At 47.0% G+C, this 24,311-nt stretch overlaps 3 protein-coding genes across 5 annotated transcripts; 1 reads left to right on the forward strand and 2 right to left on the reverse strand.

Annotated features, from left to right (window-relative positions):
- Positions 1-715: 715 nt before the first annotated feature.
- Positions 716-18,046, reverse strand: Herc2 (E3 ubiquitin-protein ligase HERC2). 2 transcript variants are annotated; one of them, XM_071788870.1, is made up of 13 exons: positions 17,761-18,046; positions 16,911-17,589; positions 16,486-16,686; positions 15,970-16,180; positions 15,471-15,728; positions 4,265-15,387; positions 3,851-4,174; positions 3,396-3,705; positions 2,574-3,295; positions 2,040-2,478; positions 1,506-1,729; positions 1,259-1,413; positions 716-1,177 (listed from the first exon to the last, which is right to left on the reverse strand). In XM_071788870.1, exons 2-13 carry the CDS (start codon positions 17,101-17,103, stop codon positions 944-946), a joined length of 14,394 nt encoding a protein of 4,797 aa, XP_071644971.1. In that variant the 5' UTR covers positions 17,104-17,589; positions 17,761-18,046; the 3' UTR covers positions 716-943. The 2 variants fall into 2 exon arrangements, with proteins under 2 accessions (XP_071644971.1, XP_071644972.1); XM_071788871.1 differs by lacking the exon at positions 17,761-18,046 and having other exon boundaries at positions 16,911-17,639.
- An 8-nt stretch (positions 18,047-18,054) lies between these two features.
- LOC139819517 (xaa-Pro aminopeptidase 3) lies at positions 18,055-20,313 on the forward strand. Its single transcript, XM_071788914.1, has 4 exons — positions 18,055-18,515; positions 18,662-19,597; positions 19,670-20,032; positions 20,115-20,313. Exons 1-4 carry the CDS (start codon positions 18,467-18,469, stop codon positions 20,270-20,272), a joined length of 1,506 nt encoding a protein of 501 aa, XP_071645015.1. The 5' UTR covers positions 18,055-18,466; the 3' UTR covers positions 20,273-20,313.
- Positions 20,314-20,714: 401 nt separating this feature from the next.
- Paics (PAICS bifunctional enzyme) lies at positions 20,715-24,106 on the reverse strand. Of its 2 annotated transcripts, none has more exons than XM_071788917.1 (6): positions 24,100-24,106; positions 23,146-23,469; positions 22,702-23,045; positions 22,340-22,615; positions 21,506-21,650; positions 20,715-21,430 (listed from the first exon to the last, which is right to left on the reverse strand). In XM_071788917.1, exons 1-6 carry the CDS (start codon positions 24,104-24,106, stop codon positions 21,273-21,275), a joined length of 1,254 nt encoding a protein of 417 aa, XP_071645018.1. In that variant the 3' UTR covers positions 20,715-21,272. The 2 variants fall into 2 exon arrangements, with proteins under 2 accessions (XP_071645018.1, XP_071645017.1); XM_071788916.1 differs by lacking the exon at positions 24,100-24,106 and adding an exon at positions 23,829-23,853.
- Positions 24,107-24,311: the final 205 nt, after the last annotated feature.

Consider the following 24,311-nt stretch of genomic DNA (forward strand, 5'->3'; position numbering starts at 1 on the left):
AGATCGATTAAAACCTGAAAAAAATATACAAATCGATAGATACTAAAAGGAATTAAAGAAGAAAGGATCGTATTTGAATATAATATTGCAAATTATATATTTTTGATAAAATCAGTTTATCAGCTTTCTGAAAATAACTTTCCTTGTTGCCAGTATAAACTCTGGAGAATACTTATCGCTAATAACGACTCTCTTACAAGAGCTTTACTTTCTCTCACAGACTTATATATATCCGGAATCATTGTTAGACTGTGTAGAACAATGCAGCACCCTTTTGACCTTGATATTGTATCAGAATATTTTGATTATGAAGTCTGCTGCGATTATATGCCAAGTCATATGTGTTGTTATCAATAAATAATTCAGTTAATATATAAAAGAAACCGATGACGTTGCGCTGCCTGTTATCTACAACGCGATTTGATTATTTAGTAAAAATAATAAGACTAGTGGATGTTTTCGCTACATATTAACGTATGAAATATGCAAAGTATAAAGTTATCTAAAAATTGTGATGGAACATATAATACTATCTGCTTTATTACAAATCGTAATGTATTTCTAAGATGTATTTCGGAATATATAACGACGTTACGTAAACTATTTCTTGAACACTAACAGTTTTGACATTAGACTAAAAACACTAGTAAAAAATTATGAAATTAAGTTTGATATCTAACTACAAAATAAATATTACCGACTAAGAGAACCCTAATAATCTTAATAGTTTATTTATTTTTTGTTATTAACATCTACTATACAATAAACTGGTCGTGCTACAAAAGCAGTACATGTATTTAAGTATTAGCATAGTGTGTAGCATATAAATATACTGTGTAAGAAAAATAGGATTTTTTTTTTGGAGAATCTGTGAACACATCTTTAAAGAAGTCAACGGAAATGCCACTTCAAACACAAATAACCATTTCACGTAATGAATGATTTAAAGCGAAGTGTGTTCTTCGCTTGCTAAACTATCCGTATCTTCAGTGTCGGAATTGGTTGCAGCTTGTACTCGAGCGTATTCGTCGGTGTCGATGCTCTTACAAAAATGAATCGCATATTTCAGTTTTTGTCGTAGAACTGCTTTACACGAATATCGCGGCATTTTCAGAAGGAAAAAGCAAGTGTAGCTTTCAGGAAGAAACTGGTCCGGTGGGTTGTACTTATCCATTACCTGAGAAGAAAATAATAATTGATACACGGTGTACGATAACTACATTTTGATGCTCCTTATCGAGAAATGACAATTTCTTACTTGTAAGACAAAGTCTCTGCCTCTAAAATCTGCGATTGTGCGCGGCAAACGTGTTCTACCCCAAACAAAACGAAGGAAAAGCGACCGTTCTTGATTGGAAAATTCATCCATGACTTCCCAGAACCACTGAACGAGTGGTGCAATCGCTTCAATACCTGCGGAACAAGACAATTTTTTTTTTTAATTTTAAAACGATCAATATGTAAGTACTTTGATATGATACATTCAATTGCAATAGGGCATATACCTTTATATGTTGCAACGGATTTTAATAAATTAAGCGGTATGTCTGGACTACCACAAACCATCGTTTCAAGTTCAGCACCGCTAAATAGTGCCAATAGGGGCACAGGAACGACTTTCGATAAGCCTTCTCGTACAGCTGCTACTTGAGCATCAAATTCGTGTAGTCTATAATCTAACGCCAATCTTACATATTCGTGCCTATTTTCTGGTGTTATTTTAAGATATCTGAAAATTTGAGAAGTTTAATTATAATATGTTTTATCTATATCTCACAAATTCTTTTTTTATCAGATGTATTATAAAATAAGTTTAACAATCTTAAAGCAATATAAATTAAATATCGCTTATATCAAATGTCATTATAATAATAAAAATCGATCTCTTTTCTCTTAATTTATCAACTAAAGATATTTTTGAAGTTTTTTTTAAATGTTGCGTTCTTTACATTTAAAATAATTTTTAAAATTTTCTTCGATATAAAATATTATATGTATACAAATAAAATAATAAATTCGAAAATTACTGAATGCAATACCTGTTAGATAATGCCACATCGTGTCCTGCAGCGGATGGCGTGGAAAATGGCATTTCTAAAGTTTGAAAGACTTTTTCGTCGGGATCCATGTCTCTGATACAAAGTAAACCAGGGACATAATCCCTGTCGACTTCCGTCAAATCCGCAGGTGTCAGAGGTATACCTGCAAGTTGCTTCCAAACTGGTTCGGCTAGATTTAAACTCAATGGACTACCGGTTCGTATAGCAATGCCCATTAGAATGCCTAAGAACTGAAACATATTCATATGCAATTGAGAGTCGGCTATGGGATTCAACAAGAAGCAATCTCGGTTCGTGCCGTTATCCTCGCGGCCGTTTGGTGTAGGTATGAATAGCGGTAAGGAACCATTTTGCAATTCGTCGCACATCTCTGCTATACTCTCGCTATATCCACCGCCACAATCGTCGACGCTTTCCCCTGAAATAATGCAAACGTATTAGCGATTTTGTGTAATTTAATTCGTTTCGAAAAATCGTGATTATACTATATAATTGTGGATATAAAATACGTACCCACGAATTTCACTTTCCATACTCTATGAGGTAGAAACAGTACGTCCTGCGTCAAGAGAGACATCTTCGACATCATTTGGCCGAAGACAGACTTGATACCATCTGGTCCAGCTAATCCACCCTTTGCTCTAGCTCTTTTCACCTGTATCCTATTCAATTCGATCACAGGCCCGTGTTGACGATCTCTGACCATCGTGGCTTGAATAACCTTGCGGAATGTCGCTTCCTTTATGCTGTACACCAGCATAGGAGCCAGCTTGCTCAGCCCGATATGACCGGTGGTTGGAAACATGGCCAGAGCAGGGCACAAAAGTTCCGCGAAATGATGCAGCAACACCAGCCTATTGCGCAGCACGGAATACGATAGATCTTTAACCAGATCATACTCCATGGGTGTGGATGCCGGCATTCTGCTTTGCGTTGCCTTCGCAGTACTCCAAGCTAGCGTGTGCGCGCTACCGCAAGCGACTCGCGTGATTTTCTTGCCCTGCAATGCGTGTACCAATCTCGGCCTGTGAAGCGCGCTCGTGGTGCCGTCGCCGAGCTGGCCTTCGTCGTTGTCGCCCCAAGTGAAGACCTCTCCCTTGTCGGAACACGCGACGCAGTGCAAGGAACCCGTTGCTATTGAAATGATCTTCTTCCCTTGCAATGCGGCTACCTTACGTGGTCTACGTACATGGTCGTCCGTGCCGTGGCCTAACCGATGATAGTCGCCTTTGCCCCTGCAAATGAATAATGTAAAAAAAGGTTGTCAAAGAAGGTAATTCGTTAAGAATGAACGGTATAAATATGTAAAATAAATTGCTGTATAATTGTTATTACCAAGTATAAACCGCTCCGGATCTCGTTAGAGCGACCGAAAATTGACTACCGCATTCGACTTTAACTACACCGAGCCCGGCCAGAGAATCTATCTTCAGTGGAACCTTGCATCCGTCGCTTCCGCCTCTACCTAATTTCCCATAATCTCCATCGCCCCAACTCCACACGTTGTCATCGTCGGTTACGCAGAGCGTTTGCGCGTCGCCGCTTCCGCATGCTACGTCGATCACTTTGTAATCTTGCAAAGCTTCCACTACCTTCGGTCGTAATTGATCGTCGCTGTCACCGTGCCCGAGACGTCCATATCGTCCTGCAATCAATTATCTCTTTTACCACAATGCAAAATTACATAAATTATTTCGCAATAGTTAAATATTTAAGCATGCAATAGTTGATAAATATTCTCGGTATCCGAAATATAAAACGCTTCGGCATCTTTCTTGCCCGTAGCTTACCTTTTCCCCAGGTGTACAGCCAACCAGCGCTGGTAATAGCGGCGCTATGATGACCACCACAAGCTATATCTACGATTTCTACGCCGAGTAAATCCTCGATCAACTTCGGCCGATCATATGACACCTTATTACCGTGTCCCAGTTTGCCGTCGTCGCCTTCGCCCCAGGAATACACATGACCCTCCGAACTCAAAGCGATGCAATGTTTGCCTCCCGAGCTAACGGCCACCTTCTTGATGAATACATGCTGTATCGATTCCAATAGCGTCGGAATCATAACGGAGTCCGTTCCTCCTATTCCGAGGCGTCCCGCAGCTCCATAGCCTACAAAGCATCACATCAAAATTAGATATATATGCCACGCAACAATCCACTGAGAAAAATTAGTTAGATTAGTTAACTGTTCCGTCCTACCAGTCGAATAGACCTTTCCATCGGCAGTTACGGCAAACAAAGTCTGTTCGCCGCCAGCCAGTTGGATCGGCCTGAGCGCGGACAGACTTTCACACGGTGCAGGTAGCTTGACTTTCGGACCCTCCAAGCCTCCTAGCTGACCCCTGTGATTGTGACCCCATCCATAAATCGCGCCTGATCCATCCCACGATAACGTCCAGTCCTCCGGACGACGATTCAGCCACTGCAGCAACTGCTCGTCGTGTCCCTGCTTGAATATATTGTGATTCTCATGGTCCTTCGTGTAATCGGCATCTCCGTCCATCGCCATCTCGTTCAGTTGCTTAGTGACCTCGTGACAGAACGCCTTCGGCAGAGGAATGCGGTCGACGAGCGACTTCGCCACGCGTGCAGCGAGGCAGTACCTTCGGAACCAGGACCACTTGTGCACCTCGGAGCAGAATTGCATTCCGTCCAGCTCGAGATCGCACGCCAGCGCCACGAGGACCTTGAAGAAGTCGCTGTGCATCAATTGCTTGCCGCCTCTGACCATGGGATCCTCGTACGCGTATTGTCTTAAAAGCGCTTGCGGTAGAGAACCGAGCAGAGACGATAGTGCCACCTCGGGCCTGATGCCCGGTCCGTTTGTATAAACCACCTGTAACTTTCTCAACGCCCACATCCTCTGTTGCGCAGACAGAGTGCTCAGTTGACTGCACTGGCCCAGAGCGGTGGCCAAACGCGAGGCGACGTTCCTGTCGGAATTTATCAGACTGTTGTCCATGAGAAGATGTTCAGCCAGAGCTATGGTCGGCTGCGACAATACCGCCCTATCGGATCCGAGCTCGTAAGGCGCTGTTTTCGCCAGAATAGGATATACCGTGAACTTCCAGCCCCAGCCGTTGACGGATCCGTCGGAGCAGAAACGCCATCTCAGCTCGTCCCCTTGGATCTTGATCTCCGGGCCCCATTCGGTCCACTCCCTGCCGGATCTGACCGCCATCACTCTGCCACTGCCGTCCATTATTGTGAGCGGATCGTGCCGCTTCTCCGTCGAGCACTGCCGATCGAATTCTACCCGGAGCGCCTCCGCGCCGGGTATCTTCACGTGGCCGGTCAAAGTGGTGTCGTCTATGTAAGGGTGCGGCGTTTCTTGCACCACAGGTTGCGGTGTGTTATTGACGCAATTGCTGTTCGCCGCGGTGTCCTCCAGCTCTGTGACGCACAGTTCCAGGAGCATACTGCCGATGGAGCCGTTGACCTTCCCTAGAGCAATCAAAACCGATGATATCGTCTCTTTGGCCGACGCGCAGACTCTGTTGGCTACCGCGAGCTTCAACAGGTCCACCAGGACTCTCGCGTCGTCTTCCGTTAACGCTGACGTGAACTCGTCCAAACCAGAGGCTGTCGCACCGTCCTCGCCCACCACCTGTGCGTTGGACGTCAAAGTGGCAGCTATAACACTCATCGCGCTCGTCGACATCCTCGAGGCACGCGAGGACAAACTGGCAGAACTAGACATGGACATAGCTAACATGGCTAGCGGATAATCCTCCGATTCGGGAGTTAATTTAGGGCTGGTGGCCACGTTGGCAGCTTCAGCGACGTTTGCCGGAGCCTCTCCTCCGCCCTGCGCGATGTCACCGACGTTCTGATAAACCGCGTGCTCCGTACTCGACGTCATGGTCCCCTCCGACGGTGGTATCACGTCCATCACCGGTGGTATCGACACGTGCTTCGCCGACGCGCAACCGCTCAGCATCGAATGGCTCTGCAAAGCCGTCACTATCGCCACTCGTGCCTGCATAATGAGAAGAGCGTTTATCACGTGCTGCAAAGCCTGCTGTTTGGCGACGTTGCTCTCTAACGAGAGTATTATACTGGCGAGCGACGGCCTCGTGCCGACGGCGTCACTTGTCGCGGTAACCGCGCCGTTCTGCTCCGGCGCGTTGTTCAGACCCAGACACATTTGGCCCAACGGATCCCTCACCGTTGGGAATGTGACCGGATCCTGATTCCCGCTGCTGGGCTGATCGACCAATACCCAAGCTATACTGTGACTCGAGCCGCTGGATACCCTATTCACTCTCGCGTCCTCCAGCTCGTGCACCAACGACGGCTTCCTGTTGACGCTTGTCGTGCCGTTGCCTTGCTGCCCGTGATCGTTGTCACCCCAAGCGTACACCTGACCGGTATCGGTCACCGCGAGACAGTGCAGCGCTCCAACCGCTACGTGAATGATCTTCTTGCCCCGTAGACCCTCGACCAACGTGGGCTTTCTAACGTGGTGATCGTTACCGTGACCTAAGCGAAAGTAATCTCCTTTTCCCCACGTCCACACCTCGCCGTATTTCGTCAGGGCGAGGGAAAACTGCGCCCCGCATTCCACTTGTGTGACGCCCAGACCATTCAATCGATCTACCAGCAAGGGCGTGTAACAGCCGTCGCTTCCACCTCGACCGAGCTTGCCGAAGTCACCGTCGCCCCAGGAATACACGCAGCCATCGGTGGTCAAAGCCATGGTTTGCGCGTCTCTGCTACCGCAGGCTACTTGAACGACTCTCTGTCCGACTAAAGCTTGCACCAATTTCGGTCTCGTTTGCGTGTTGGTGTCTCCGTGGCCTAGCCTACCGTACTCACCCAAGCCCCAGGTGTACAGCTCGCCGTTGCTCGCGATCGCCGCCGAGTGTCCCGATCCGCAAGCGATATCTCGGATTCTCTTCGACTTCAACGCCTCGATGAGCTTCGGTTTATCCAGCGATACGCAATTTCCATGTCCCAGCTTGCCATCCTCGCCCTCGCCCCACGAGAACACCTTACCGTCCTGAGTGAGCGCCAGAGCGTGCTTCCCGCCTGAATGCACCGCCACTTTCTTAATGACGAATTGACTCAGGAAAGGTATGGCCTTCGGTTCGCACACGTTGTTGTCGTCCCCTAGACCTAGCCTACCATTCGTTCCTTCCCCGCAAGCGTACAACTTGCCCTCCTGGCTAACGATAAAGAGAGTCTTACTTCCTCCGGCTATGTGAATAGGTTTCAATTTTGAGAGAACTTCGCTGTACACTGGTAGCTTGATTTTGGATCCTTTCAGACCGCCCAGTTGATCCTTATCGTTCAAGCCCCAAACGTAAACGGCTGATTGCTGAGGTGGTGCATCGGTGTTACGTTGTATCGCCACCTGTTCCTGCAAGACTTCCCAATCGGACGCGAGGAAAGAAACCGAGGTCGTCAGCTGATTCTCGAACATATTCTGACGGCCGATTACACGCAAACCGTGTATCTTACAGTCTATACCGCCATTTCGACATTGTTTTATCGCTATCTCGACACACGGATAATATTCTTTCATATCTTGTAGTAACGTAACGCTAGTATCCGAATAACGTATCGTTATCGTTCTCAATTCTACTAAATTAGTGAAGGAGTCTCCTACATTGACCGCTATTACAGAAGGCATGTAACTGCTATCCTGTGGATTAACGATGATCTTCAAGGAGTGTATCAAGATTCCGGGTAACATCTCCAGGCGAATCCAGTGTTTGCCCTGCGATCCGCAACTTTGCCAATATTTTCCGGATCCGTCTACTAGCCGTGTCGCCCAATTTTCTCGCGAGGACACGCTCAAGGTCCTGATGCACTTGGACCAGTCGTCGATTAAATACGATTCCGATAGATCCTGCCTGTGATATCTGCCTGGTTTGCCGGCGTACACGGCCGCCGAGCCGGGTTCTGCAATTCTGTTAAAACCGTGTCGGTGCGATCGTTTGGTATAGAAGCAATTCTCGCACAGATTGTAATTTTCGCAGTACTTGCACTTGAATCTGGGACCGGAAATCGGCGACAGGCAGCACGAGTTACAGATCACGGAATGATGACAGGACGGCACCTTCTCCATCTCGGCGATGCAACCGGTCCAGCCGTGCTGCTGCGGGAAATCTACGGATACATTCTTGCCGTTATTAGTTATCGCCGTGACCACGCCGACGCAATGATGAGTCACGGATCCCCAGTTATACTTGGGCTCGGTTACCGACGCCTTAACTCTGACTTTATCGCCGACCTTCAACGTGGGCGGTGGACCTGGCAAAGACGGCGGATAGCCGAGCAGTTCTATGTGGATAAAGCGCACCCAGTACGTGCCGCCCTTGCGTTGCCACGCAACCTGCGCGTTCAGATCGTGCAGGTTCTCCGCGTCAATCTTTACCACCTGACCGACATCGCCGTACTCCACTTCCTCGTAGCTCTTGCAGCACCGCACCAGCATACCCGGGACCACGTTGTCGCGCACGTAAATCGCGTACTCGTCAACCGACAGGAAGTCCGAGCGTTTCATGTACGTTGGCGGGGCACCACCGCCCATGGCACCCTCTTGTCCCGACGGAGAATCGTCTAAATCTTCGCTGATCGAATCGTCGCTCCCGTCGGTCAATCCCTCCAAGCTAGACAAGGTCTCCGTGTCGCTAAGGGCGACATCCGGATTCTCCAATAGCCAGCCCACTACACTTTCCGCCGTTACGCTGCCTTGCTCGGAGACGCTCATACTTTTGATAGCTAGTTCGACGCTCTTCTTGTGAAAACCCATTTCGACCAACTGAGCTACTAAAGGACTTACGGGCGCTGCCGCGGAGCTTCTTCTCGCTGCTATATTACCTTTACAGTGCCTCCTTTGGCTTGACGTTAAGGAAACCAACGAACAGTCGGATGTAGGAGTAGTAGGATCCGAAGTCATGCCGGTTCGTTGGATAGGCGTATGCCTCAGCTCGGAGACTAGATACTGAGAGACCGCCAAAGCGGCCTCCTCTAATTCTCTACGCTTAAATATCGGTTTCAGTGGTTGTGGCTTCGTAGCGCGTAACAGCATCTCCTGCAAAAGCGTGGATGTCCGTCTCTCGTCGTCGTTGACTTCGTTAGCTAACGAATACTTCAAGATCTTTCGCAATTTCGACTGGTAGGCGAGCATGGCTTTCCCGGCGTTCAAGGCCGCGAGTTGTTGCTGCTGGTTTCGTAATATCGCGGCGTTCACGGCACCAGCGATAACGGGCATCCCACCAGGTCGTTTATCCATACAGGCGATACCTAAAAGCAAATTGGCCCAGACTGATATAAGTGTGTCTGTTAAAGGCATTCTCTCCAGTTGGAATTTCTCGTTGATCCGCTTGACCGCGTGGAACGGTACTATCCTCCGCGTCCCGCTGCCATTCCACAGCTGCATAACGATCTTCGAGTGTTTCGTAAACTTGCAGACTGTCCCTACCTCGCCGTCGGAATTCACCAAACCGCCAATTCTTATTCTGCTATCCAAACCACCGATGACGACGAGGGTCGCCATGACCGTCCGTTGAATGCAGAGCCCGTTCTCGCCACCGTTCTCATTCATCTGTATGTGGAACAGCGAGCTGTCGTTCCAGAGATCCACCGCCAGCGCTAACTTCGTGGAGAGAAATCTGTTTATGGCTTCGTTCCAGCCAGGAAGGGAGTGCAAGAATCGAATTAGCCATGTTAGTTCCTCAGCTACGGTAGAGCCGTACGACGCGGTCAAGGACATGCGGCACTTGTTCGAGTGTAGCTCGGAACCGGCAGCGATGTCGCACGTAAGAGCCACCTGGCCTAATATCCCGAAGACCTTCTGCAGGAATTGCATCATGTCGGTCAAAACTGTCTTCGTCCCCCACGAGGGCAGGACAGCCGCCAGGAGTTTCGTGATCATAATTTGCTTCTCGAGACAGGGCTTAGCCTCGTCGATAACGATGCCCAGGAGGAGGTCGAGCCAGGCCTGCGAACTCAAGGACTTGCACAATCCCGTCGACTTCGCGATCGCCCTCAAAAGACTGAAGGTAGCCCAGGTTTCGTGATGCTGCCTCGCCAGCTGAATATGAGTGTTCGACTCGCCGGATCTGTTCGCGGTCAATATTATACCGTGCAGAGTAGAGGTGAGGATCTTGATGGATATCGCGGGTACCTTATCCGCTTCCACGCCGCAGGAAAGCAAGATTATCCGTAGCAGGTTCGTCGACGCCGATTTGAGGCACGTGGTCGGGTGCAGATCCTCTCCGCGGAAACCGGCGCTCTCCATTCTATTTCCATCAGGCGAGGCATCGCTGTCGGTCTCGTCGCTGTCGTCATCGGGAGGCGTCGGTGGATCGGCCAGCTTCAGATCGTATTTACCTTCCTTACCCATGCGATACGAGTTCGTTGCGCCGTTGTCCCATTGAACCCTTATCCATCCGTCCTCGCCGAGCTCGCCGATGACTCTACCTACGCCGGGCGGCGGGCCATCCTGATCGCCCCACTTCCAATCGGCCCCTCGCACAACCCGAGTGCCCACCTTCATCAACGCCGCCAACTCCATTCCGCTGAGCTGTACGGTCGGCGGTTTGTTCTTCTGAAGGGCGTCCTCGTAAATCGCCGTGATTTCCGTCTTGACTTTCGACGCCTCGCCGTCCCCGCCTTGCTGTCCCTGTCCCTCGCTGCCTTCGCAGAAACTTGCCGACGACGGCCCAATTTGTCTCAGTAAAGTTAAGATGCTCGATAAAAGGCCCGAATTAACTAGCAGCCCGATCTCGTTGGCGCACTGGTGATTGGTCAGCATGCCGAGGATGGTCAGCAGAAATCTCGCTCTCGGTAATTTTCGTAGCCAAGTATAAGTACCTTGATTCAAGCTGCTCTTCCCGCTGACCTTCTGCTTGCTTGGCAGCTCCGCCTGTACGACGTACGTCCGCAAGGCTTGTACCGCCCATGAGATTACTTCGGCCTCAGCCAGGATGACTTTGGACTTTTGATACGGGGTCGTTAGCTGCACATTATACAGACAATGCGCGATTCCGTCGCTGAGAGACTTGTTCTCGTAGGTCAGGCCGAGCCAGCCGTTAAGCAGGGAATATTTCACCGACGGTATCAGGTAGTCTTTCCTCAATAATTCCCGCATCATCGAGATACCTTGCTCCCGCACGCGGGCGCGTTGCATTTGGCAGTACATCGCGCGGCGCAACGTCTCGACGTCCCCGCCGATACCGTCGTTGATGACGAACTCGATTATGCTTGTCATTAAACCGTTATAGTCGGCGGTGGGCCACTGCATCGGTCCGCATCGAATCTTCTCAGTTATCTGCATAATCTTATTCTTTATGTCCGATATATCCTCCAGTTTCGTGGAGGAAGAAGCCGCGGCGGTCAGGCCCTCCTTGGAGGAGGACGTCGTATCCCCGTCCGGTTTGTTTTTCGTCTTGGCGTTTTGTATCGATGCGTTCAGGATGTCCTCCGGTTTACCGCCTCCGCCGGATGTATCTTTATTCTTACGAATATCGGCTAAGACTGTGCGAGCGGCTCTCTTGAATCTAGGGACGGTATGCAGTAGCTTCAGGTCCTCGAGCCCTTTGACTTCGTAACTCGTTGCAGATCTGACCTCGTACAAGAGAAATCTGCATCTCTCCTGCGCGGGCGCGCAGACTTCCTTGTAACTGCGATTCTGTTGTTGCCTGATCCGCACCAGGTTCCACTTGGTCTGATAAATCGCTCGCGCCATGTCGGCCAACTGATTGCTCAGCTTCGCGCTGTTAACGGTCTTCAATTCCTGTTCCGCTAACGCGAGCGCCTGTTGCCCCAAACCGAGATGTTTTATAATCACAGCCATCAGAACGCGACTGATCTCCTCGACCGGATGATCGCCGCAGAAATCAGCGTGAGAGAACAGATTATTAGCCTTAGAGTACCTGTCGACTATCGTTAAGAATGCTCGAACGTGGCCGTCGTCGGTTTTATGCGCCTCTGCTAATGCGTGTATAAACGCGATCGTTCGGTCGTCGTGCTCCTTTTGCTGCTCGTTTTTCGCGTGCACCGGGATCGGCGGTTCCGTGGGCGAGTTAGCGGCGGTCGACGTGTTGCTTCTCGCCTCGTCCTTCTCCTCCTCGTACGGATTCGGGGGTTGCAGGACTTGCAGGCCACCCCGCAAAAAATTCGCGGTGAGCCATACACCGGCCTCCTTCTCTGCCGATTGAAGCGTCAGGCTCTGTCGCATTCGGTAGGCGTGCAAGCCCAGCAAAAATCCCAGAGCTCTTTCCGTGTCCAGGAGGGACGAGCAAACGTCGGTCACCTCGATGGTGACCCGCGCGTTCTCGTCGGGCTCGGCCTGGCAATAATGACCGACGAAACAGGAGTCCATCATGCCTCGCGGTGGCGACAGCTGACCGTACGGTGCGCCGCATTGCGTCACCGCCGAACTTTCGTCCCGTCCGACGACGTACCGTTGCAGCACCTCGTAAGGAGACCAGGAGCCGTCGTTTCTGATATCCTGCACGTCATAAACGTTGTTATTCACCACCACCCAGAGGCCGCCGTCGCGATTGTGATTCTCCAAGTCCGCCCACCGTATCAAGGAGGGCTCCTCCTGGATGGGTATCTTATTTCCATGCAGCGGCGCGATGATCCCCGGCCAGGACAAATCGTCCGCCTCGTTCTTCTCCATCGTCGGCGCCAGTTTTACGAAGTGGTCCAGCGAGTCCAGGATCGGCGCAATCACTTCCATCCAGTTCATATCAATCAGCAGCATAGAGTAGTCTACCTGCAGCAATATTAAACAAGTCACTAGTTCGGAAAGCAATACGTTGATTATGTCGCCTTTCAGGACACCGGCGATGGTGATGAAATCTTTAACGGAACGACCGCCTATCTCGGCCGCCAACGGCAGTATCTCGGTCGCGTGATCGCAGATCTGCGCGATGTACTTCTTTAGCAGCGATTCCGCGCCCATCATTTCCTGATCGTGCAGATCTTCCGTGCGTGATTTGCGGGTGATACACTCGTACACTTGCGCGATCAGCAAACGTTGGAAACGCAGCAGGAGATTCAGGCTGGGCGAATTGTCGAATCTTCGAAGATGCTCGTTACGATCCATCTGCTGCGACGAGCTTTGTTGCAGTCTGGATTGCGTAATGCACGTGCCGTTCCTAATTAACTGCTGTATTAGCTGAAGCAGAGAGATAGTCGTGATGTTCTTCCCAGTATTGAAGCCGTCCTTCATCCCCTGTCTCGTTTCAATCTTCACCTTGACGACGTTCGATGTGCCCACGTCGAGATAATCCTTCTCGTCCGGCATATCCGCTATTTCCACCTTGATCGCGGCCTTCAACGCTAACTCCAATCCGCCATCCACCATTAGACTAGATACCAATAAATCGGCCATGAACCGCTGTCCACCATTTATGTACATATTCGCTGAGCTCGACTGTTCCACATTGTTCGAGGTATTTGGCAGGAAACTGGACAGTGTCTTCGCACGCTCGTTAGCCGTTGGCAGCAGTATGCTCCAGCCAGTTTGCAGGACCGCCTGCGCCGCTTCTTGTATCGTCGCTAATATCCCGGTCGCGCTTGCCAGATTAACACAGCGTTGCTTTAAGGAGCTCAACAGCGGACTGCTAGTTGCGAGCCCGACGGATTTAGTGTCAATATTATGCGTTAACATGGTATGTAACTGTAATCGAAGCAAGTTCAACGTAGCTACCGCCAGGCACTCGCGATCCTGCGTAGGCGGTCGTATTCCCGGTAGGCCCTCGCAAGACTTGGAAAGGAGTGTGTCGAGCAATTGGAAGGTCTCTTCACATATGTCGACAACGAAGGCCACTCTGCTAGCACCGCCTGACCACGCCGACATGCACCAGGCGAAGCTCTGGGTCGGACCTGACGCCAGACCGATGACGGTCTTCGAGGATAACGTCGGGCACAACGTAGGCTCGGAAATAACGGGACCTAACGTGGGATCGATTTGACCGTAATCGTTTCTACCCCATCCGTAAACAAATTGATCTTCCGTCAGTGCCAATATGTGCGTGGTGCCTACGGATAGGTCTTTGACCTTCTTGTCCCTCAGCGATTCAATGACTTTGGGATATCTGACGTGTTCCTCGCTGCCGTGGCCTAAGCGATATGCGTCACCTTTCCCCCACGTATACACTTCCCCGTGGACCGTCAGCGCCGCGGAAAACTGACCGCCGCAAAATACCTTCACCACGTTGATATCCAACAGCTTGTCGACGATCTTCGGCGTTTTGGATCCGTCCGTGCCTCCCCTGCCTAGTTTTCCATAATCGCCGTCTCCCCAGGAGAAAACTATGCCGGACGCGGTCACGCACAAGGTTTGAGAGTCGCCGCTACCGCAGGCCACGTGCGTGACTGTATGACCCTTCAACGTTGTCACTAAGGTCGGACTCATGACATCGTCGAAATTACCGTGGCCCAATCTACCGTAATTTCCTCTTCCCCACGTGTATAACTCGCCGCTGGCGCTTAACGCCGCCGAGTACGTACTGCCGCATGCTACGAACACGATGTTCTTCTCTAGAAGTGCCTCGATTAATTTCGGTTCGTCGTACGAGACGGTGTCGCCATGTCCAAGCCTACCGCCGTCTCCGTTGCCCCAGGAATACACGCAACCGTCTTGCGTTAATGCTAAGTAATGCTTGCCGTCCGAGTGAGACGCGATCATCGTGATCGATTTGTCGGAGAAACCGTGCACCCTTTGCGGATATTGCGTTTCGGATCCGTGATACATATTGTAAACGTTGCCATTTAATGACAATATCATTAATGCTCGTTCAGTGCAGCATAGCTGCTTTATTCCCAATTCCGCGATTGCATCGCAGTAAAAGGGAGTGGAGCCATTTCCAAACTTTACGCCACCCCAAGCTAGTACCTCCTGAAACGTTTGCCTACCGTTGCCATTCCTTGGGAATCCGTACTCGGCACTAGCGGGTGGCAAAAGGGGAGCGGCCAATCTGCTTAAATTACACATTACGATAACCGCGGCTTTTCTCAAATCGACGGATACGGCGTCGTCGTCCGGCAATCGTAAATACTTTAGTAGCACTTCACAGGGTCCCGGTGTAACGTTTCTGTCGAGATGCCTGCGCGATTTCATCGCTGGTATCATATTCAATCGTCGTAACAGCGGGACGAGCGGTGCCGTGCTTCCGGGTGGTGTGACGCGATTGTCCTGATTCTTATGCTTGCCACTGAGATGGAGTAATAAAACCACGGAGTCTAATAAACTAGAGAGAGTAGCTCTTTGCGCAACCAGTTCTAGTAACAAGCAAAGAGCCGTATGCTGGTCTGACAATGGCACGGGACGCCACGATCGCCCGGTAGTTACTTCCCTGGAAAAAAAACATCATATATATGTCCATTTGTTGTACAAGAAATTGTTATAAATTGATACAAAAGCGAAATATATATATACCCCGTGACAACTTGTCTTAAAAATTTTGCTGATCTTTCTACGACCTCCAACCAGACTTGAGAAACGTTACTCTCATCGAAGAGAGTCGCCTCCGGCAACGATTGCAACGCTTCCAACGACTCGGTCAATAATTCGCTACAAAATTCGACGTCCTCCCCGGATCTCCAAGCCCGTCTTAAGTACGCAAACGAGAAATTGAGGGCCGCGCGTGAACCAACGCGCGCTAATCCTAAGGTCGCCTTTTCGTTAGGTCTCGGCCTGCAATGTACAAAATATTTAAGCATTTATAAAAACAATCCAAGTATCGGACAAAGCACACAGAAAATAACGTACTCTGAGGAGGATCAAGATATAATTGTATTTCGATACTCGGCGTGTAATGTGCACGAGAAAACAAATCACTTAGGAAATTTGGCCTGTGCTGTATATAGGGTTTGCAACATAAATACATGGCTTATCATAATCATATATATATTATATATACAACTTTATACTCAACGTTTTTTGTAATTTTCCGATAGACTTTGGTAAATTTGAGGTATCTTTGATCTCTTGTGGTTTATGACGAGACAGAGCAGTGAAATATCTTCGAGCGACTATCAAGCGCTGTCTTAAACGTGTTGCGGATAATGTACTATTTGCGACTTCACAGCACAGCTTCCGTTGCTCCTTAATCGATAAATCGATGCATCCTTTCAGGTCTGTTAATGCTGAGGAAATACATGCAAACGTAAGTAAATGGATATCGTACAAACTTTGCGAGAAAGATACGAAAATAGTTCTTATTAGTGGATACAAATATATATGGAAAGATAATAAATTATTTGTAAAACAGATATTTTATCCAAACAAAAAATACCAATTATTTATGTAAAATACAGAATATCCGTAAAATCTGTAATTTATAAAATAAAAATATTTGCCAATGTTTTATCAGACACGAAATATTTTAACAACTTAAATAAGATTTAGACAGTCTGAAATAAAAGAATAAAACATCAGTATAAATGTTTACATGGTTGTGGTCCCCAGAGCCAAGAGTCCATTATCCGCTTGGCAGATACCGCCTTTTCAACCATCGCCGTTGCTCTCGCAGTTTCTTCCTCATCCAGCTTCTGGCACGGAGTACAATTACAGCCATGTTGCGGGCCACAAATTCCATCACAGCAAAGACAAGATAACACTCTCATACCACAATAATAATGGCCATTTTCACCTGAAAAAAGTACACAAAAAATTAATCGAAAATGTCGACAAGAATTTATGTTAATACAATCAGAGTCTGTTCTCTTTATCTACATTTTCAAGCCCTTATTTTCCCAGCGTCCAAAAAGGAGCCATTTAGAGACACAAACAACTTGTAACGCGGATAAAAAGCTTAATATGGATTAAATTAATCTCGAAATTTTTCTTTTGTTATTTATTTCTACATTCACTCACCTTTCTTCGCTACGATTCCCGCAGCATTGATTAAACCATCGCTGAAGGAACCGACAATTTCGCCATCCCGTACCATCTCGTTCCACAACTCAGCCAGTCCATCGCGATAAAGGAATCGTTGTAGATCAGTCTTCAACCACTTGGCGTCCAGCCTTACCTCGGGCCTAACCGTTATATTTAATTGGTTGCTCATCTTGTCTACGATCTTTAATTCATAAAGATTCCAATGTACAATCGGATCTGTTGACTCAGATACAAGCGGGCGGGCAGATCTCCCTCACGAGATTCAGTCACAAATAATAATCTCCTTCTCTTCGAAGGTATTGTTTTCCTTTCTCGCCTCCACGCGATTGCATGACGGCTGCTAATCCGTCTCACGGTGGATCAATAAATAGAAAATCCTGTCTCGAGATTGACTAATTTATCACTCCTAGGTCTCTCCTACTCCTTCTCTCTCTCTCTTTCTCTCGAGGCTTCCGACGTTAATTAAAGAAAAGAAAAGAAAAGGAGGATGTTCCCTCGGACGAATTCTTCGGGGCTGTTAGACGACTCCTGGGCGCGGAGGTCGATCCGCGGGAGAAGGAGGAGGTTAGCGATTAGCGCGCTTCGCTTCGCGGCCTCTCGCCCCGGAGTTTCCGCCCTCGCCGCCCGGTTCCGTCCCCTAGCCGCCCGTCACCATCTGTAAACATACGGTCGCTGTCAGTTCGCCGAGCGCGATTGGGAACTCAGCCGAACGTGTCGTGACATTACGGGTATCGTTATTTTGACACACACGCGCGCGCGCACACACAAGCTCACACACACAAGCTCACACGCATTCGACGAACGCACACGTGCATACGTACGGTACACAGGCGCGCCCGCGGGCCGACCCCGTCGGCGATCTTCAAAGGACAAAGCTCTTTCAACCCCGATCACCGACGACGGTTCGTCGGCTGCTCGATTACCCACCGATTGTCATCGACGTTAGTGCCGCCAGTGTTCGCGCGATAGCGCGGTAATCGAGCGCGTCCGGCGCGTGACAATGTTTATTTACAATTGTTTACGTGCCGTCTGTCTCTGGCGGGTGACAGGTGACGGGATGGCCTGTCCGCGAACTCGTGCTCGATTCTCCCTCGTTCCACGATCTACTATTCCGGAGTCCGGACCGTCCGGACTACTCCGGACACTTCTCCGTCCGAGATCAGCCAAGATCAGCTGTTCCCGTCTCGCGCTTTGCGCTCGCTCCGCGGCCACGTGACCACACTGGCGAGAGAGAGGAAGAGAGTGGGTGCCGTGTATGCACATACATAATACATACATACGCACACGTGTACGCAATAGTAAGATGGCGGTGGAAAACCTCGTGACTTCAAGCCAATCAGAAATTGTTTGGACCTGGCGCTCCTACAGGACTCCAGTTTTGATATACATGATATACATATGTAAAAATTTTGTAGGTTAGATTCTACATCGAATGATCGAATGCGAAATATTACACTATCCGTAGAATAAGGTACAAAATAAAATTCCGGCGGTGAGCGTCAGCGATTGCCAAGAGTATCTGAGGAAAAAATATGTTCAGCGGCATAAAACATTCGCTGAAATACAATCCGAACAAATTTGGTGAGAAACACATTTATACCGGTCTATATAATAGCACATCAATATGAAAGGAAAATATCGCTGTTATAGCTTACATAATATCGCAATAAATCTGATATTTTTAGTCTGGTATGTAAAAAGACGTTCAACGTCGAATATAATTTTAGGTTGTCAACTGCTGGCATATTTCTCGGCGGAAACGACCCTCAAAAGCAATCTAACGCAACGAGAATGCACGCGGGGTGTTTATCCAGCCGCGTGCGGGCAACCGACATCGACGACGCATCCTCACCTGATAAAACACGGCGAGGTGCTGCCAGGTTTATCGCTTCGGGAGTTCAAGAAAAGGCGTTCTAAACTGGTGGAGAGTGTCACTGCAAATGCCAAGAGTGTACACAGGCAGCAAATAGTCGTTATACCTGGGTCGTCCAAGGCCTACATGTCAGACAAGATACCGTACGTCTTTCGGCAAAACACGGACTTCCTGTACTTCTCCGGGTGTCAGGAGCCCGACAGTATCTTGGTGCTCGCGTGCAAGGAGAATAAATCGTCGTACACCCTATTTGTGAGAGCAAGGGACGAACATTCGGAATTGTGGGACGGCCCGAGAACCGGCGTTGAAATGGCAACCGATGTATTCGGCACGGATTACGCTCTGCCGGTTACGGAATTCGAACGGTTCCTGTCCTCGCTCATACAAGAGGACAAAAGCAGCATTGTATGGTACGATCATGCGGATGTTGTTCAGCCGATCTTGCATAAGAAGCTGTGCCAATTGATTAAATTGACGGACAATCAAATATTTGCTTCTCCCAAGATTCTGTTTCACGAAATTCGCTTGATCAAGAGCGACCGCGAAATCGATTTAATGCGGGAGAGCTGCAGAATTGCCTCTGACGCTATTGTAAAAACGATTCGGTTCTCAAAGCCAGGGATGTGCGAGCATCAGCTGTTCGCTACCGTAGATTACGAATGTCGGATGCGTGGAGCTGAATATCTGGCGTATCCTCCCGTCGTAGCAGCTGGCAGAAATGCAAATGTGATACATTATATCAACAACAATCAAATTATACAAAGTGGCGACTTGGTTTTGATGGATGCAGGTTTGTACAGAAATGCCTGAAATAATGATTAGCGCGCAATCGATATGCCCTTGCATCTCTTTCCACTTGCAGGTTGCGAGTATCACGGCTATTCATCCGATATAACGCGGACCTGGCCGATTAGCGGCAAATTTACGCCCGAACAAAAAGTTCTTTACGAAATAGTGCTCGACGTGCAAAAGAACTTGATAGAGAGCTTGAAAGAAATGCCGTCGTTGGACAACGCGTTCCGTCACATGTGTTTCCTTCTGGGAGAAAGATTGCAAGAAATTGGCATGATACCGAAGAACTTGGACGAAAATAAATTATTAGCGGCCGCGTACGCGTATTGCCCGCATCATGTCAGTCATTATCTGGGAATGGACGTGCACGACACGGGAAAAATATCCAGAAGCGTAAGGATACAACCTGGAATGATAATAACAATGGAACCTGGTAACTCCTCGTTATATTTGTCTTAAGGAATTATTTGTAAATCAATACAAATTAATTTACGCGTTCCTTTTCGCCGCACTAGGTGTGTACATAAGCCCGAAGACTCCTTACGCGCCTTCACATTTTCATGGCTTGGGTATTCGTATAGAGGATGATGTTTTAATAACGGAAAACGGTCCAGAAGTTTTGACGAAAAACTGCCCGAAGGAGCTAGCGGAGATAGAAGCTCTAGCAAGCTAATAGTCAAGGATGTTTAATAGTGATTAATACAAGCATTCAGTGTAAGACATAATTTGGTTTCTTATTTACATGTGTATAAAAAGTATAAGTATAAATGCGTGTAGGTAAATATATGGAAAATTGCATATGTATGATATACGAAAGCAATTGGAGTTTTGAGCGATACTTCCCTTTCATATACACACTCCGCTGGATGTATCTTTCATACATATGTAATTTGATTGAATTCTGTATATTCTTCCAAACCCAACTTTCACTTATTTATAATGTATATGTAGATAGATATGTTGAAGAATCGCTTCGCACAACATGACTCTATATGACTATACACATATATATGTATATAGTATTATATCTTTGTATTTTATATAATTACATATTATTTTTCACTTAATAAGAAAAATAATATAATTGTATAATACACAGAAAGAGAGATCTTCAATATTTTGCATTTCTTTTATTTTGGATATAACAACATACATTTTACTATAAATTCGTATAAAGTTTTACATTATTCGAAAATTTGCTTAAGTGGAAATAGACGAATATTGCATACTTGAAACCAGTAAAGTAATACTAGAATCAATAACAGTAAAGTATATATGAAAAGAGCTAACGTAATCATTGACGTAATAAAATTCAGATCGTATCGCAATCTATCGCACAATCATACTGTATTTTTAACAGAACAAAAATTGTATCTCAATCTTCATGGATGCATGCCAAAAAATACACACGAAAAAAAAATTGAAAAAATCGCTCTCTCTATAGAATACTTCAAGAGTAGCATTCAAAATGAATTAACACACTAAAATGTATATAAAAGAATAAACGGGTCTTCTTACAATTGTATTGCTATGTATCCACGAGACTCTAAAAAAACAACGCAGTTGCCTCCAGCCTGACGAATATGTTATGACGTTAATAACGTTAAATCGTTATAACGTTAAATTTAATTGGCACTTATTGTTTCATTAGCCGAAACGCTGCGCACAACTGGTTACTTCCGTAATTTAACATCGGCTTCTTTTAAACTTGTGAAGTTGGAGAGTTGCTTCGCTCGCAGACGAGCCCAAATCAAATGATTCTGCATCGCGTGGATCTGCGCCGCCGCGAGTGCAGCCGCTTCTGGATGCACGACCGTCGTACAGCCAAGTCCTGTAAATATGATTTAACTTTATGTTTCAGAAAACAAGATCAATTACTACTATGAATACAATTATTTAAGAATACCTGAAGGAACGTCGAGCGAAGACCACACGCTACGTTCGATATTGTCCGACTTCAAAGGTGGGCAGTTTATGACAGGCAAGACCGTGTTGCCGGAGAGTACTGGACCCAAACCATTGCTGCGGCCGGCTACCGCTATCAGTACCACCTATGAAAAAAAAAACAAGAAAAAAATTGTGATAAACAGAAATAAATAATCTTTTTATAGCTCTGATCATTCTTTTTATCGCAAGTTTTATGATTAAGACATAACAGGATAACGCGGACCGCTTCGACGGGGTCAGTATGGATTTTGATACAGTTATCCTTCGCTAGCACACTTGATATCGCGAGTTAGTGACCAACGTCATGATAAATATATCACGATAAAATTGCACAATGTCCACTATTGCTGCAGTGATCAGCGTTGCATAATTATACTTAATTATTTATTTAAATGATATATGTGCATGTGCTCTATCTCTCCTCCAATGATTCTATTATTAATTATTAATAACTTATTATTAATCATTATTATATTTAAGAATTCTGACAGTGATTCAATATACATTACGTCTTTTTGCATCTATGAATTACATTTTGTAACGTTCTTTAATGTTCAACGTAACATACTTTTACAAGAATTATCCTCAACATATACGTACACAGTTCTAAAATAGACAACTTGACGAGATTAGTAATGAATAATATGTGTGATCCAAATTTTTTTAAAGATCTATTTTGTGTTCGTCAAAAAATTCATAGATGAAAAGTAATATTCAACAAACTTACAGTTTACATAATCTATTAAAAGTTTATTACGATAAGCTATGTAAAAAGATGAAATTGTGAACGTACATTTTCTCCGCTTCCTTCGTATTCGGCAAGAATATTTAAAGTTTCCTCAGTACCCTTATGGGCGCTTGTGACTCGGAGTTCTGGTTTTAGGCCTAGTGCTGTAGCATGTTTTGCAATTTCTCGGCAATGTGCCTCGTCGGATGGCGAGCCCATGAGTATAACAACCAGTGGAGTGGGTGCTACAATGACATAATCCAACTGCTCCTCTACCCACTTAAAGTTACACTTTACGGTTTCCAAATTCTGTTGCGTCACGTTGGACAGATCTCTGTACACCTAATAGCAGGTATAAATTTTAAACAATCGTTATCTGACGTAATTCCAACGGAAATGCCTCGAGCTATCGGAAACAAAAATCTTACCTGCTTATCTTTCATCTGTTTCTTATCTCCAGAAGGCCAGAGCCTCCAGGAATCACTATCGATAATGTCAGCCAGCAAAATCTCGCCATGCGAATCCACGCCGAACTCTATCTTCATATCTATCAACGAACTGTTACGCACCGCCCAAGCTCTCTCGAGAATCTCGAAAACGACGAGAGTGGTGCGTTTTATAACATCTACTTCGTCCTTCGTTATCTTCCTGCCGCCCAGTTGGAAACCCGCGGAAATAATTTGCTGATCGGACCACTGCGGATCGTGATTGGCGTCATCCTTAAAGAACGTTTCCAGCAGAGGCGGATTGAATCTGTAACCCTCAGGTACGCCTAGAAACAATTTATATACGAATGTATCGTGCATTCTGAATTTTCCTCGGTTAATTCCTTCTGTTAATTCTAAGAGGACGGTATTAATTTTTGGACATACCGGGATGTCTTTTCAGAAAGCTACCAGTTGCTTGCCTCCTAGTAACCCATTCAATTGGTATCATGTCACATTTCTTCGCTATGAAAGACTTTGGACCGGCAGACTTAACGTAAGCTGTCTTGATACCAGCTTGATTCAGCAATCCGAAGACCTTTACGGTGGTGGACGTGCTGATTATCGCTTTGCCCTCTAAGGCGTGAGACTTTGCGCCATCGCCAGCGGTGATGCGGTCCTTGCTTTCCAGCAAACATAACGTAGCATCGTTTAGAAGTTCGTAAACCTTCTTCGTCTTTCCCTCGTTGATAACTTTCCCAAGTTTATAATCTATAAAACCAAAGAAAACGGTAATCTTTTAATATTGATCGGTACGAAACAAATCTCTTTTCATTTTCTAACGAATATAGAAAACGAATAGATAATTCATTTCCTTCTTCGAGTAAGATCATAGACTGTTCCGAGATCGTAGACTGTTTTCATACAAATTATTCATTAATGTACCATTCTTGTACAAATACTCGTTGATTGATTAAATCACTCGGTGAGAAAATTTAATAATTTGCCGTGATATAAATTGTGTTAAACACAGGCATATATCAGGGAACTCGCACGAGACGCCGGCCGGCATTCGAATGCGTTATCGACCACCTGTTGCTCCGGGCATCTCTGTTTATCCAATTGTTTACCCCTTCTCATTTTCTTCTAGTGGAATCGCTTCGAGTTATTCGGACATAAACGTCACGAGATTAATTCGTCTCTGTGATTAATACGCGGATCCGGGGAATCGCGGTGCTGGTCTCACCTCTTCTACACGCTGTCCAGCAAGCAGCACTACGCCCCTTCCATACAGTCACAATCTCGCCGTGACGCAACCGAGACGAGCGCAAAGACAGAGAGGAGCGGAATCTCCGTGCAGCCGAAACCGAAATTCTCGCATCTAGCCATATCAGGACTTACCAGCCATCTTGTCTACAAGGCCTAAGATTGCTCATAACCAAAAGCCGTCTACAAGTCAATCCCAGGCTCAATCGGCACTGTGCACAGCCGCACTGATCTCCACAGGCATTTCTCTCAAGCAATGCAGCAACACATCCACCCACTTCACGATTCCTTCAAGATGCCCGCCGAGAGCTCAATCCCGATTGGCTCGGGCTACTAGCAGTGAACTC

This window comes from Temnothorax longispinosus, chromosome 9 (genome assembly GCF_030848805.1).
Source record: "Temnothorax longispinosus isolate EJ_2023e chromosome 9, Tlon_JGU_v1, whole genome shotgun sequence".
Classification (NCBI taxonomy): Eukaryota; Metazoa; Arthropoda; class Insecta; order Hymenoptera; family Formicidae; genus Temnothorax; species Temnothorax longispinosus.

Excerpts from the sequence above, each read along its gene's own strand:
- Herc2 (XM_071788870.1), bottom strand. The coding sequence starts at position 17,103 with ATGAGCAACCAATTAAATATAACGGTTAGGCCCGAGGTAAGGCTGGAC. Across the intron at positions 16,181-16,485 it reads GCTCTGGGGACCACAACCAT|CATTAACAGACCTGAAAGGA; the intron begins GTAAACATTTAT and ends GTATTTCCTCAG. Across the intron at positions 1,414-1,505 it reads ATCCGTTGCAACATATAAAG|GTATTGAAGCGATTGCACCA; the intron begins GTATATGCCCTA and ends CTTGTTCCGCAG.
- LOC139819517 (XM_071788914.1), top strand. The coding sequence starts at position 18,467 with ATGTTCAGCGGCATAAAACATTCGCTGAAATACAATCCGAACAAATTT. Across the intron at positions 18,516-18,661 it reads ATACAATCCGAACAAATTTG|GTTGTCAACTGCTGGCATAT; the intron begins GTGAGAAACACA and ends ATATAATTTTAG. Across the intron at positions 19,598-19,669 it reads CTTGGTTTTGATGGATGCAG|GTTGCGAGTATCACGGCTAT; the intron begins GTTTGTACAGAA and ends TTCCACTTGCAG.
- Paics (XM_071788916.1), bottom strand. Across the intron at positions 23,046-23,145 it reads CTTTCTGAAAAGACATCCCG|GCGTACCTGAGGGTTACAGA; the intron begins GTATGTCCAAAA and ends AATTGTTTCTAG. Across the intron at positions 21,651-22,339 it reads ACGAAGGAAGCGGAGAAAAT|GTGGTACTGATAGCGGTAGC; the intron begins GTACGTTCACAA and ends TTTTTTTCATAG.